Below are 12,570 nucleotides of genomic sequence, written 5' to 3'. Positions count from 1 at the left end.
GCGGCTTCACCGGGGGTGCCATAGAGTCCCGGAAGTGCTGTGGGGCTAGAGCGGCACCCGGAAGCGGCCGCTCCGCCCGGTTCTGTGCTGGGAGGAGCGATGATGGCGGCCGGCGCGCGAGGTGGCGGGCGAGCGGGCAGCGGCCCCTGAGGCGCCGCCATGTACTCGGCTGCCGCCGCCGCCGTCGCCTCGCCGCCGCGACGGGACTTCATCTCCGTCACCCTCAGCCCGGAGGAGGCGGTGGGGGCCGGCGGCTACAATAACAGCAAGGCCTGGAGGCGGCGCTCCTGCTGGCGGGTGAGGGCGGGCGCCGGGCCGTGAGGGGCCGGGGGCCGCGGGGGTCTGCGGGCCGTGAGGGGACCGGTACAGCCAAGCTGGGTGCAGGGGGCACCTGGCAATGAGGGAGCCCCGTTGGGCTGGGGAAGGCCGGGCTGTAGGGGGTGGGCGATGAAGTGTGACCCTAGGCTTGAGTGCATCTGGACTGTGTGTGTGGGGTCCTGGCTTGGGACCCCCCATTCCGAGCTTGGAAGGAGGCCTAATCTGTGAGCACTTGACGATGGGGGTGCCCTGGGCTTTAGGGAGGGGTGGTCCCGGGCTGGGCCTCTGCTCTCAGCAGTGTTTGGGTGGCATCTGCCCACCCGGGAGGGGTTTGTGGAGTGCAGGCTGGCTGAGGGTGCTCTAAGTTATATCTTAATTTTGGTGAACAAAGCTGAGGCAGGAGGATATGGTGTGTGTTTGAAATACTGCCCTCTGCTAGTGGGCATTTGGGAGGCAGCCCCGCTCTCTGGGTGGCGGCAGGGTGAGATTTGGTCTTGGTGCCTTTGCCTGCTATTTTAGGGTTTGAAGGGGGACCACCGTCCTCTGCCCTGGGATAGTAAAGGGAACAGTTCTGCTTTCGGTGGGAAGGCTGAGTGTGAGAAGAGGGTCTCCGGCAGAGCCGTGTGGAATTGACCTTGTCTGCTTGGGGGTAGGGAGTGGGAGTCTTGGGCTGGAGAGGGAGGGTGGGAAAATGTGAGTCAAAAGGGCAAGATAACCCTTGTTGCAGATAGGAGATGAGGTATATAGTCACTACAGAGGCTTTACAGGTGGTCAGATGAAGCATATGAAGAACTTGTTTAGGGACACAGCGTATGGCAACTTCTCTCTTTTTAACAGCTAGGGAAGTGTGCGGATAGGGCACAAGATGTTTTGCCCTTCCTTTTATCCTTATTCTTTGTCAGCAAAAAAAAAAAGTAAGATGGTGGTAAATGCCCTGTTGTATTCTTGTGCCTCATTCCCACCCATCCCAAGACACCACAGTCAATGATTCTTTTTTCCATCCTACCTTGAGGAAACACAGGGCTGCTGGGTTTTAAGCATCCTTCTGAATTGGGAGATGATGATGGGGTTTGCTGTGCAGTTAGAGCTGAAGGTAAAGGTGTGGAATCAGCATCTTGTGGTGTGTGTAGGGAAGGGTGTACAGGATTTCCATACTGTCAGCAGTGTGGGAGGAAAATGGGAAATGTGTGCTTTGGGGCTCAGAAACATGAACACATTGACAATTCTTCACTGAAACATCTGCAGCCTCTGGTTGTTATTAAGAGGATAAGGACTATGAGAAGCACTGTGGGGTGTAAAGTGGTTTGTAGGAAACTGCAGGTTCCTCTCTGTATGCCAAAACCAGTAACTGGAAGCAAAATTCTGCTCTAGTAAATTTTGATAGGACTGTTAGAAAACTAACAAGATGGTAAGTTAGCAGTTAACGTTTAACTCCAACTTCTCTCTCTCAATGCACAAAACTTCTTTCTCAGGCTAATGTAGCATTTGCTGTCTGACATGCAGGATCTTACTGTATATACATCAGTTTTAAAAACACGTTTTTGCCCAGGACTAAACTTGAAAACATTGTGGGTTTGTCTTGTTCATTATTCTGTTGGTTTACTTCATTTTTGTATTGCTGCAGGTTGGTGACTTTGTGGTGGCAGGACCTGTTCTGTGTGACAGATCCATGTGCTTAGAGGCATGATGCCTGGCTTTTCTTGCCCAGTGATAGGTGCTTAACTGATTTGAGCCTTTTTTCTTTGCTGCAGTAATATTTTTAGTTTTCCTGTGACTTTTTTCTGTTTCTTACTTTGCATGTTTGTTCTGCAGTACCTCCCCAGCCAGAAGGGAGGAAAGAGGCTTTTGGCTTATTTCCCAGTTGACATCTGGGCAGATGCACAGGTCAGCCAGCAAAGGTTGTGATGAAAGTCTGTGCACTGTAGGTGATGCTCTCTGGGAATCTCAGCACTTGGCAGTCTCTGAGGTTCTTGGAGCAAGTGGCTCTGATGTTTCTCTGAGACTGCTGTGCCTTATGCTAGCATGTTATATTTCTATTTTTCTCTTAATCAAAGAAAATAAACAATGGATGCCTGCAGTTGGAAACAGAGGGTAAAATTAAACCTACTCAGTTTGTGTTTCTTGCTCTGAATGAACTGATAAGAGTTTATTTTCAAATGAGTAGGCTCTTAATGTTGTGCTAAATACTCTTCCTCTTACTTATTTTCTCTCCTAAAGAAATGGAAGCAGCTGTCTCGACTACAGCGGAGTGTAATTCTCTTCCTGTTTGCCTTCTTGGCAGTCTGTGGAGTCATTTCATACACAAGCATGGGGGAACCATGGAAAAGTATGTGTTCCATATAGCTCAGAATTACCAGAGCGGGGCATTATATTTAAGAGATTGTTGTATTTATTATAACTAGTTTTAATTTTTATTGACAATGACTGGGTGTATCCATTAAACCACATCTATGAGATGATATTATGTGACATGTTTCAGTGACTTGTTTCTGCTTAATCACAAATATTTTTCATATGCCTTTTCATTGTTTTATCTCTACTAGAAGAATGTTTTGTTTTAACTGATTAAGATTTGGAGGCTGAGTGTGATTCTTCTGTTATGTCAATATTGGTAACCCAAACCTAAGCAGTATTAATAAGATAATCCTCTCTTGGTTTTGATTGTCCATCAGATTAGAAATTCCAAGCTTTCCTACAATACAAAGGCACATTTACTTTTGATACTATCTTACTGCCTGTATTGAGTGTCTAAAATAATAGGAATTAAAACCAAAGCATGTGCTTTTCAGCAGCCTCCTTGTATGTTAAGGGAGAGTGTTAATACCAAAAGACGCTTTATGCCTAACCGTTCCTGTGTGTTTATCAGTTTTGTGAATGGAAATGCTTTTTGGAGGTGCATCTAGTATGTGAATGCAGCAAAATGTTACAGATTGCTAGCTGGAGCCTAAACTGTTGATTCCTTGTGTTGAGCAGTTTTTTTGTGTCTAGGTCTAACAAACAAGTCATTGGATGATCAGAGAACAGAACCAGAAATTCCTGGATTAAAGTTGGCAAATCCAGCTGTTCTGCCAGCACCCCAGAAAGCAGATGCCAACCTTGGAGACTACCCAGAGCTTTCACCACAGGTACTATGAGAAGAAATGAGTTTTATAAAGCTACAAAAGTTTGTAAAAGCTGCAGATGGTGCTTGATTCCAGCAGTTGTTGAGGAGAAAGGAGTTATAACTTGCAATAGAAATCTGCTCTGGGTGGAATGCACTCCTCTCAGGAAGGGCTTTGGTATAGTATATCTTGGCTTTACCTTTTTTATTTGTGTTCAGTGTACTATTACTTAATCACTGGTATACCTAGGAGTGCCAGGACTTTAGGTCACAGTGACCTCTCACTTGAGGCTTCGCTTTCCTGCTATGATTCATTTGTTTGGACTCGGAGTGCTCGGACATCAGTCCTGTTGTTGTGAGGAGCCTAAGTAGAGTCGTGGCTGAGTATGACATGCAGGGTAGAGTCAGCGTCACACTGAATTGGAATAGCTTTTTTTGTAGCTTGAAAAATAGCAGCAAACAGAACAGATGTTGGTAGGTTTTGAAGGATTACATTTGTGTGGAGTGTGACGGGAAAGAAACATGAACTGACTGTGTGGGTTAGTGGAGTAGAGGAATACTGGTGACTGTGTTGCTATTCATGTATTTACCTCATGAAATTTGGGATTTCCAGTTAATGACTACGAAATGTTGTATTAATTTTTCCCCTCGTTGTGCACAAATGTACATGTATGACTATATAGTAATTTTTGGTATTATCTAACACTGGCATATTGTAAGCTTTTTTTTTCATGCTTTTTTGCTGGTTTGAATAAAAATTCATTGTGCCTAGTAAAATGGAATCAAATATCTTTACAGTCCTTTGGCAGTGCTTTGTGTTAAATTAATACCTGGTAGCAGTAGGGGAGTTTAAAAGCGATTTATCAGTGTAAGCTTAAGGATGGCATAATTTTCCGAAAGTTTAAAACAAACAAAAACCCAAGGCCTTTAGCATACCTTCCATTCAGGGCAGAACTTGCATGCTGATATGATATAAAATAAGATTTATCTGAAGTTTGTGCTTGACACTGGAATGCTGTTCATTTATGGTTTGAAATTTTACCATCTCTGCAACATACCAAGCATGGTTTTTTTCTTTATTTTCTCAGAAGCCGCCAAAACCACCTCATGTTCGGCGTGGTCCTTCCAATCTTCAGATCAAGCCACCATGGAGGGATGTGAGGCTGAAGACCCGACATGATGCCAGCAAGGCTGCAGAAGAGCCGGTCCAGGCTGATAAAGAAGAGAAAACAGAGAAATCCGTTATCAGGTAGAAGTGTTTCCAGCAAGTTACAGTGCTCCCCCCTTGCCCCTGTCAAGACCCATTGGATGTTGGAATGGAAATTGTAAGGGCTTTTTTTGTCTGTATCTGAGGTTGATTTCTTTCCTTGCATGTATTTGTTCTCAGGTCTGGCCTGACAGCTGTTGGTATTGCTAGGTTTATTTATTTAATCTCAGTGAATGTGTGGCTTTTCTGTTTTTACTGTTTACATCATAGAACTGCAGAGTATTTGGAGCCTTACAAGGCTGTCCATATTTCTAATACACTTAGACACCCTTAAAGCTGAGGAGAATTCTCAGTGTCTGTAGGTTTCTGCCATTTGTTTTGCAGTAAATACTAATGTACCAGTATTGATACAATTATACTGTCAGAAGTGTCTTTGTCCTTGGCCAGACTTGGAAAATTATACCAGTGTCAGTGTTGGTTAGGGGTGTGATGCCACTAAACATGGTAAACCCAAGCTGAACTGGAAGAAGCCATAGAAGTATACGCAGTTGTGTGCGTGTAACTGTATGAGATACACTTCTTTCTTAAAAAAGATTAATCATACAGTTCAAAGACCCCCTTATACAGCTATGGTAGTATCTTCTACAGAGAGTCTATGCTGCTGTGATTATATTTATAGTAAGTTATTCCCTAAGGTATTACTGATTGAAATCTTTTGATTTGCGTATACCTGAAAGGATGTAAGTTGGATATAAACTACTACAAGTTCAGCAGCGGATCTTAAGATTTGGAACACTAGGCTTGGCTTTTAATATGTTTGTGTCCTTTTCAGCACTGGTACAGCTGAGCTGATCTTAGCGTCAGAACTGTGCCTGCATCAGCATTTTGGCTGTTAGTATTATCTGATACCTCTCAGAATGACTTGGAAGAGTTTTATCCCTGTGCTTCCACTTCTGCTAAAACTCAAGAGTTAAACAGGTGGTAACTGGAAAACTTGGGATAGGAATGAAAGCCTAATGAAAACTAGTTACAAATTTAAAGAATGAAAATAAGAAATGAAATTATTTGATTTGTGTGAGCCTGTATGCTGACTGTAAACAATATAAACTTTAAAGGTCCTGTAAGCCTGGTTCCCTTAGGAGGCATATTATAAACTCAGAGTCAACATATCTATGTATTGAATAGCATGGTCGAGTTTTTTTGATCTTGATATGAACTTGAACTCAAATCCATTCTGAAAGACTTCTCCTTCGTGAGATTTTTAATAAAAACCTGTAAAAACTGATTTATGCATCTGTGGTGGTAGGGAAGGCTTGTGAACCCCTTGTAGTAAAACAAGTACTTTAAGCACCTAGTCCTTTGTGCTTATTCATGATTTTTTGATGATAATAATTCGTGTGGTACTATTTAGTGTTAGTGGCTCCTTTGATCATTTCAGAATTGTAAGTAGCCAAATACTTTTAGTGCAGCACTCTCAGGTGTTTTAATTCTTTTTAGAAGTTCTTTATTCAGTTCCATTGCCAAGATACTTGATGGAATTCCAAGAGCCTGTAAAACACATTTCTTAATCCAGTAAAATTTATCTGGTGCAAATTTCTTTGAACAGAAAAATTATCTAGTGGACAGGATAATTATTTTGATCCTTGATACAAAATGCAACTTCTGTTTTATCAAAGTATTGTGGGGAGAAAGGAAATGCAGGATAAGTCTCATTCATTTGCATGGCTTTCTGTGATCAAATTAAATCTTAATTTCGGCAGCTGGAGAGGAGCAGTGATAGAACCTGACCAAAGCACTGAACCTCCGTCTATTAAAATAAAGGAACCAGAGAAACCTTCATCTGTGGAAGCTGAAGACCAGAAGGAACCAGGTAAATAGTGCAGTTAATGATAAGTTTATTTTTGTTCACTTCTGTGGTTGAAGTTGTGCGATTCCTCCCTGAACACATCTATTTAATTAATTTATTTTAATTAAAGGAAAAAAAAGCTGTAGGAAAGGTTATTTACCTAGGACATCCAAGCCTTTCAGTATCCTTATTCCACCATGACAGCCTTCAGAATTTGAAAATAAATTTTAGTGACAAATCTTTGAAATACAGCCTCTGTGAGGAGGCAGACATTCCCATCTTTTCTCCAAGAAAGGATGGTCTAAAGAGAGCTTGAAAGGGGGACAGCATCCTTTTTCAGCAGTGGTTTTCCTTTTGTTCTGCAAATACAGGGAAAGTGACTTCCTCCCTGAATTAAACTGAACTATTTTTAAGGCTTACCAGAAAGCTGTAGAATTTGGTTTTGCAGCTGCTGTCCTTGTGGAGTAAAGAACCTGTTTTTCTGCTTTCTGGGCTCATATGAGGAGGTTCTGGTATGATAAGTGTGGCATATTACAACGTGATATATTTGGCTTTTGCTAGCTTAATATATATGGGGTTAGTTATGCTGCTTGGTGTTTCCCACTCTAGAAATCTTTGTCTGAAATGTTGCAAAACTATAAACAGCTAATGGGCATGACATTTTTCGTGTTGGAAGTGTAACGTGAGCTCAACTTCATGGCAAATTGCGAGCAAAAATTTCAGTAGAGCCATGGTAAAAGATATGGCTTTGCTCAAGATGGAAAATGTAAATTTTCTTCCTTTTTGTATCAAATGAAAAAAAAAAAAGAGAAATCACTTTACATAACTGATTTTAAATTTAGAAGAAAGCAATGAATAGGACCAGGAAGATGAAGAAAAAATGGTATGTGGTAAATTAGCTGAGGATTGTATTGTTAAGCATATGTATTCAGCAGCTGAATTACAGTTGATTTAAGCAATCTTAATTCTGATATTTCCTGACTTTCAGGTCTTTGAGCTTTATTGATACTCATGTAACAGCTGTGCATGTGATTGTTTTATCTGTGTAAGTGACTTTTTTTTTTTTTTTTTGCCAGGGAGAGATCTCTCTTTCCACCTGGCTAAATTGCACCAGAAACACTGACTGGTTATTCCATAGAGGAGAGGCTGTACTGAAAAGAATATGAGCATGGTTTTTCCATTACACTGATCATGTAGTGTGGAAGAAAGTTTATTTTGGGTAGAATGCAGCAAAGTGGTGTTTGGTATAGCTGCATAACTCCCCTGCCAGAAGTCTTGAGCGAGATGCTGTCTTCCTTTTGCAGTGCCCATAAATGAGCGTCAGATGGCTGTGATAGAAGCCTTCCGCCACGCATGGAAAGGATACAAAGATTTTGCCTGGGGCCACGATGAGCTGAAGCCTTTGTCAAAGTCTTACAGCGAATGGTTTGGACTTGGGCTTACCTTAATTGATGCCTTGGATACTATGTGGATTTTAGGCTTAAAAGAAGGTATTTTTTTTTCTCCTTGCTTCCCCACCCCCTCTAAAATAATTCCTTATTTTTCTGTTCAGGCAGTACACGTTTAGAGTTCTTTGAGGGGAACATTTATTGCGTGTGGCAAAGAAGTTTAGTTTTTTATGGATAAAAATAAATATAAAACCACCCTCTACTATATTAAAGGACACTTTTTCTTGGAATAGAATTTTGAGCCAGAAAAAAAATATTCTGCTGTTACATATAACAATGGGTATATCTGCTAGAAACTGAGGAATGTGTTAATAAGCCTCCTGACTTTTGTTTCTGTCCTAAAACCCTAGTGCTATCTTTGTGCCATTATACATTGTAGGCTCTCTACCCATCAGTCTTGTGTAGTTAGCCTGTGAGCTCCTAGGTTGTGTTTTGTCACACCTAATACTAATATTTCATATCTGGATTTAAGAAAGTTGTTTTTGTAAGGAATCAATGGATGGAGAAAGAGTATTCAGTACCTCTTTCCTGAACTACTCTGTGGTCTGTATTTTTGCACATTTATTCTGGAAGTGACTATGTTAGAAAACTTTCAAAGAGTTTTTAAAAACTAAGCCAAAAATTTGTAATTCTGCTGAAAAAAACTTGTTTATGCAGTATTTAAGAGGATTTTTTTGTTTGTTGTTTTGTGGTTTTTTTGGTTGGTTTTTTTTGTGGTGCAGGTTTTTTTTAGTGGTATTTAAAAATTTCTGGAACTGTATCTATTTAACCTTGGTGTAGATAGCCACCTTTGTAAAATTCTATCAATCATGCAATTTTTTGTGTGAAGATAGGAAGAACAGAGCGCTAGTAAGGGGACAATGAACAGTCAAAGTCTTTCATGGTTCTGTCTCTTCTGCCTTTGAAGTTTGTGTAGAATATTAAATTGAACAGAACCTCCACATCATTTGTCTGCAGCTCTAGGTCTGAGCAGGCTATCTTGAAGTTTCATCAAGTTGACAGTGTGCAGATTTTTTTCATACAAAAATAGTGAACTGCATAGAGCTTTAAAAATAAGTTATTAGTAATTTAGGTGTGTTGAAAATGGGTTCTTTGTGAAAGCTTGTTCATATTTTATAGCAGTTCTTTTGCTGATTGCCTTAGAAAGCTCCTGGGGTTTCTTCTGAATAACAAATGCTATATAAATGAAAGTTCTGTTTGATATTACCTATCTTTCTTCTAAGCTGATGAATGCTGACGTTTCTGTCAAAGAGGACCTTACCTTTTCTGTTGTACTGCTAGATTGTGCTTAACGTGACAGCAGAATTTTTTCTGTGGTTCTTCTCAGTTTACCCAATATTAACCCAACATCCAAGACGTTTTTTCTCATGAGAACAAAGAGGCATCCTTTTGCTTTAATCTCCTGTGGAATACCTTCCATTTCTGGGAAACTGGTTGTTCTGCGCCTGCTCACAAGTTGGAGTTTCTGGAAGGTGTGAGTTAGCTTAGTCTTCACAGTTAAAGGCATAAGCTATCTCAAACTAACTCACATGCACACAGACCCTGTGCAAAAGCAGTCATTGAATGATGCTACTGCTAAGTTGGCTGTTGAATCTAAAATGGCTTTTTCTTTTACATTCTTTTTTGAATCAGTGATAAACCATTCTTTCTAGAGAGAAAAAATTGCATACTTGGATTTTATGGGTTAAGTGCTGAAGTAGGATGCAGGCTTCCCAGGACTTTGCTTGGCTAAAGGCTATACTAATGGCTGGTAACTGATTTTAGTAGATAACAGCTTTGGTTTAATAAGATTTAATTAAAAAGTTAAGAAGGCTCTTGTGCAAATGTAACTAATTGACAAGTCAAATGGGTGGACTTAAAAGATCTCAATTTTGTATTTTAATAAAAAATCCTCAATTTCTTCTTCTTTTTTTTTTTTTTTAGACTATTAGGAACTTATTTTATTTTGCTGGGTATTTCTGTCTGTGCATCTGTGGTGTGTACTGAATAAGAATTAAGCCAGTGGTAGGCAAACTTCTTCCAGCATGTGCTCTTCATTTTGAGTTTTATCATCTCTGTAGACAGATATAAGTAAGTGTCATGGATATATGGAATACTAATGTCTCTAGTCTAGTTGTTGGAACATGTCAGAAGTTCATAACTGAACTACCTTTCATACTTTGCAGAGTTTGAAGAAGCAAGAAAATGGGTAGCAAATGATTTAGTGTTTGATAAGAATGTGGATGTGAACCTCTTTGAAAGCACTATTCGTATTCTGGGGGGCTTGCTGAGCACCTACCATCTCACCGGAGATAGCCTCTTCCTGGAAAAAGCTGTGAGTGACTACTCTTACAAATGAAACTGGATTATGTATTCCATATTGGACGAAGTTCAGGGAAAATTAATCAGAAAGTTAAATGTTGCTGTTTTTTAATAGTTTCAAATTTAAAGCAGTGGGAAGGGATTTACCATTAATCTTTTAAGCCTGTGCTTCTTTTTGTTCTCTGGATAACCTGAGAGCCTTGCTGTGTTTTATCAGGTATTCTTATATGCTTGTTCTTCTGTTGATGAAGAGCTGACCATAATAAAGTTCATGAAACAAAAGAGGAAATAAATGGTTGGCAAAGAGTCATAGTTGTCTTTTGTCACCCTTTCTGTGTGTCTTACAGCGTCAGCCACCTCTTTAGATTAGCTAGATGCAGCCAATGACTTCAGAATTACAACACGTGGCTAGGGATTGCAGACTCAAATGAGGCATGCAATACTAGGAACAAGGTAGAAAATCTGTAGTCACTACTATGAATAGATCCATGACCCTTTCTAATTCTTGGCTTTCCTGCACCATCTAAAACTAAGCTGCTATCCTCTCTTTTTCTTTCTGCTTTGTGAAAGAAAATCTGAAGGGGTGTGCATGTGTTCATGTATTTAGGTTTTGTTTTGTTTGTTGTTTTGTCCTGTGCTCTTGGGTTTTCTTTAGAAAGACATTGGGAACAGGCTTATGCCAGCATTCAAGACCCCCTCCAAGATACCATATTCAGATGTCAACATTGGCCGGGGCACTGCACATCCACCTCGTTGGACATCCGACAGCACTGTGGCAGAGGTGACTAGTATTCAGCTGGAATTTAGGGAGCTCTCTCGTCTCACTGGAGATGAGAAATTCCAGGTATGGAAGAATCAGCTGATATTTTTCTCTTTTTCCACCTGTCTATAGCTCCACCACCGACACTCCATCAATACACGTGGTCTCTGTAGTCTGTAAGTGATGGTAAATGAGTTGAGAAACTTTAGATGAGGGAAGGAATAGAAACTAAGTAATTCCAATTATTTTCTTAGATACCAAAAAGTAATAGTGGAGGTAAATTATTTTTCTCCCTCAGAAACAGCTTTTGATTAAAAACAAACAAAAAGCTCACAGCAAAACTAATCCACAACAAAACCCACTCCCCCCCCCCCCCCCCGCCCCCAGTTGTTATCATTGGTATTTTTGTTTGACGCTAGGTTGTCAGGGTTTGAAAAAATAAGTCTCCCCCTAAACAGGGGACTGTGAAACTGTGCCTTGCTTAATGTTGTTAGAATTCTGTGTGCGGTTTCTTGATGCCATTACCTAAATGCAATGAACAAAACCTTGGTGTTGCATCCAGGGAGCTAAAATGTGATTCACTAGATAAGGGTCTCACAGCAGGTCACAGTGTAAGGAAGAGTTAGCTGAAATAAAAATAATTCCAGGGAAAAGAATACTTTCCACCCTTCATTTTGTTTGGCAATGTTGTTTTACTGTTGTAAACTGTATCCATAGCTCAAGTTTTGAAGAGTGCAGTTATTTAAAGAAATTATAGCTACTGCATGATTCGTGTAGTTGTTATTTTAGCCGGACTTCTACTTTGTAAATATGAGTAAGTGAGGTCATAGTCTCGTGCCGTAGTACTGGCTTTTGAGTGGGCTTACGTGAAGGAATGGAAATAGTTATAATTCTTTCAGAGTACTTAAATGTACCCAGAACAACATGTTTTGCAAGCCAGAAAGTTTGCAACCCTGTATTTAATATATTGCACAAGCTGAACTTGATGTTCCTGATGCTAATTTGAGGAAGAATATTTAAAGATTTGTCATCAGCCTGAAGTTACTAGCCACAGTTTTGTGTATCATTCCTACCTGTAACTTATGTTTGCTATATTCTTTCTTTTAGAAAGCTGTAGAAGAGGTGATGAAGCATGTTCACACCCTCTCAGGGAAAAATGATGGACTAGTGCCTATGTTCATAAACACCAATAGCGGGCAGTTCACTCACTTGGGTGTCTATACTCTGGGAGCCAGAGCTGACAGCTACTATGAGTATTTACTCAAGCAATGGATTCAGGGTGGGAAAAAAGAAAATGAGTAAGTTCTTTCCACTTCTCATATTGATGTGAGAATTATGTGAGCTGTAAAACTTTCTGGTTTAGTTTGCTGCTTAAAGAGAAATAATGTAAGTGCCCAATAGCTGACTGAAAATATCACTGTTTTAAAAGCAAGCTAAGCAAGAAATAAGGACCTGTGGTAACTTGATATAAAAACAGTGTGAGTTAGGCTTAGTCGTGGAACTTCTCTTCAGAAAACTGTTCTTCCTCAGCACATCAGATGTGAGGAGTGTTATAGACAGGAGAAGAGAATGAAGTCTTTGCAGTAGATG

General features: G+C 40.3%; 1 protein-coding gene across 1 annotated transcript in view; it reads left to right on the top strand.

Annotated features, from left to right (window-relative positions):
- Window positions 1–71: 71 nt before the first annotated feature.
- MAN1B1 (mannosidase alpha class 1B member 1) overlaps window positions 72–12,570 on the top strand; it is a 23,193-nt gene continuing 10,694 nt past the window's right edge. The window contains exons 1-9 of the mRNA XM_055719660.1: window positions 72–297; window positions 2,536–2,644; window positions 3,307–3,443; window positions 4,507–4,667; window positions 6,386–6,495; window positions 7,776–7,961; window positions 10,085–10,233; window positions 10,876–11,064; window positions 12,088–12,278. Of these exons, the coding sequence (XP_055575635.1) occupies window positions 160–297; window positions 2,536–2,644; window positions 3,307–3,443; window positions 4,507–4,667; window positions 6,386–6,495; window positions 7,776–7,961; window positions 10,085–10,233; window positions 10,876–11,064; window positions 12,088–12,278 (1,370 nt within the window). The 5' untranslated portion in view covers window positions 72–159. The remainder of the gene's footprint in view (window positions 298–2,535; window positions 2,645–3,306; window positions 3,444–4,506; window positions 4,668–6,385; window positions 6,496–7,775; window positions 7,962–10,084; window positions 10,234–10,875; window positions 11,065–12,087; window positions 12,279–12,570) is intronic.

The sequence above is a fragment of the Falco cherrug genome, chromosome 9 (assembly GCF_023634085.1).
Source record: "Falco cherrug isolate bFalChe1 chromosome 9, bFalChe1.pri, whole genome shotgun sequence".
NCBI classification, from domain to species: Eukaryota; Metazoa; Chordata; class Aves; order Falconiformes; family Falconidae; genus Falco; species Falco cherrug.
Note: the sequence above shows the minus strand (reverse complement) of the source record. Positions and strands in the feature narration are given on the sequence as shown.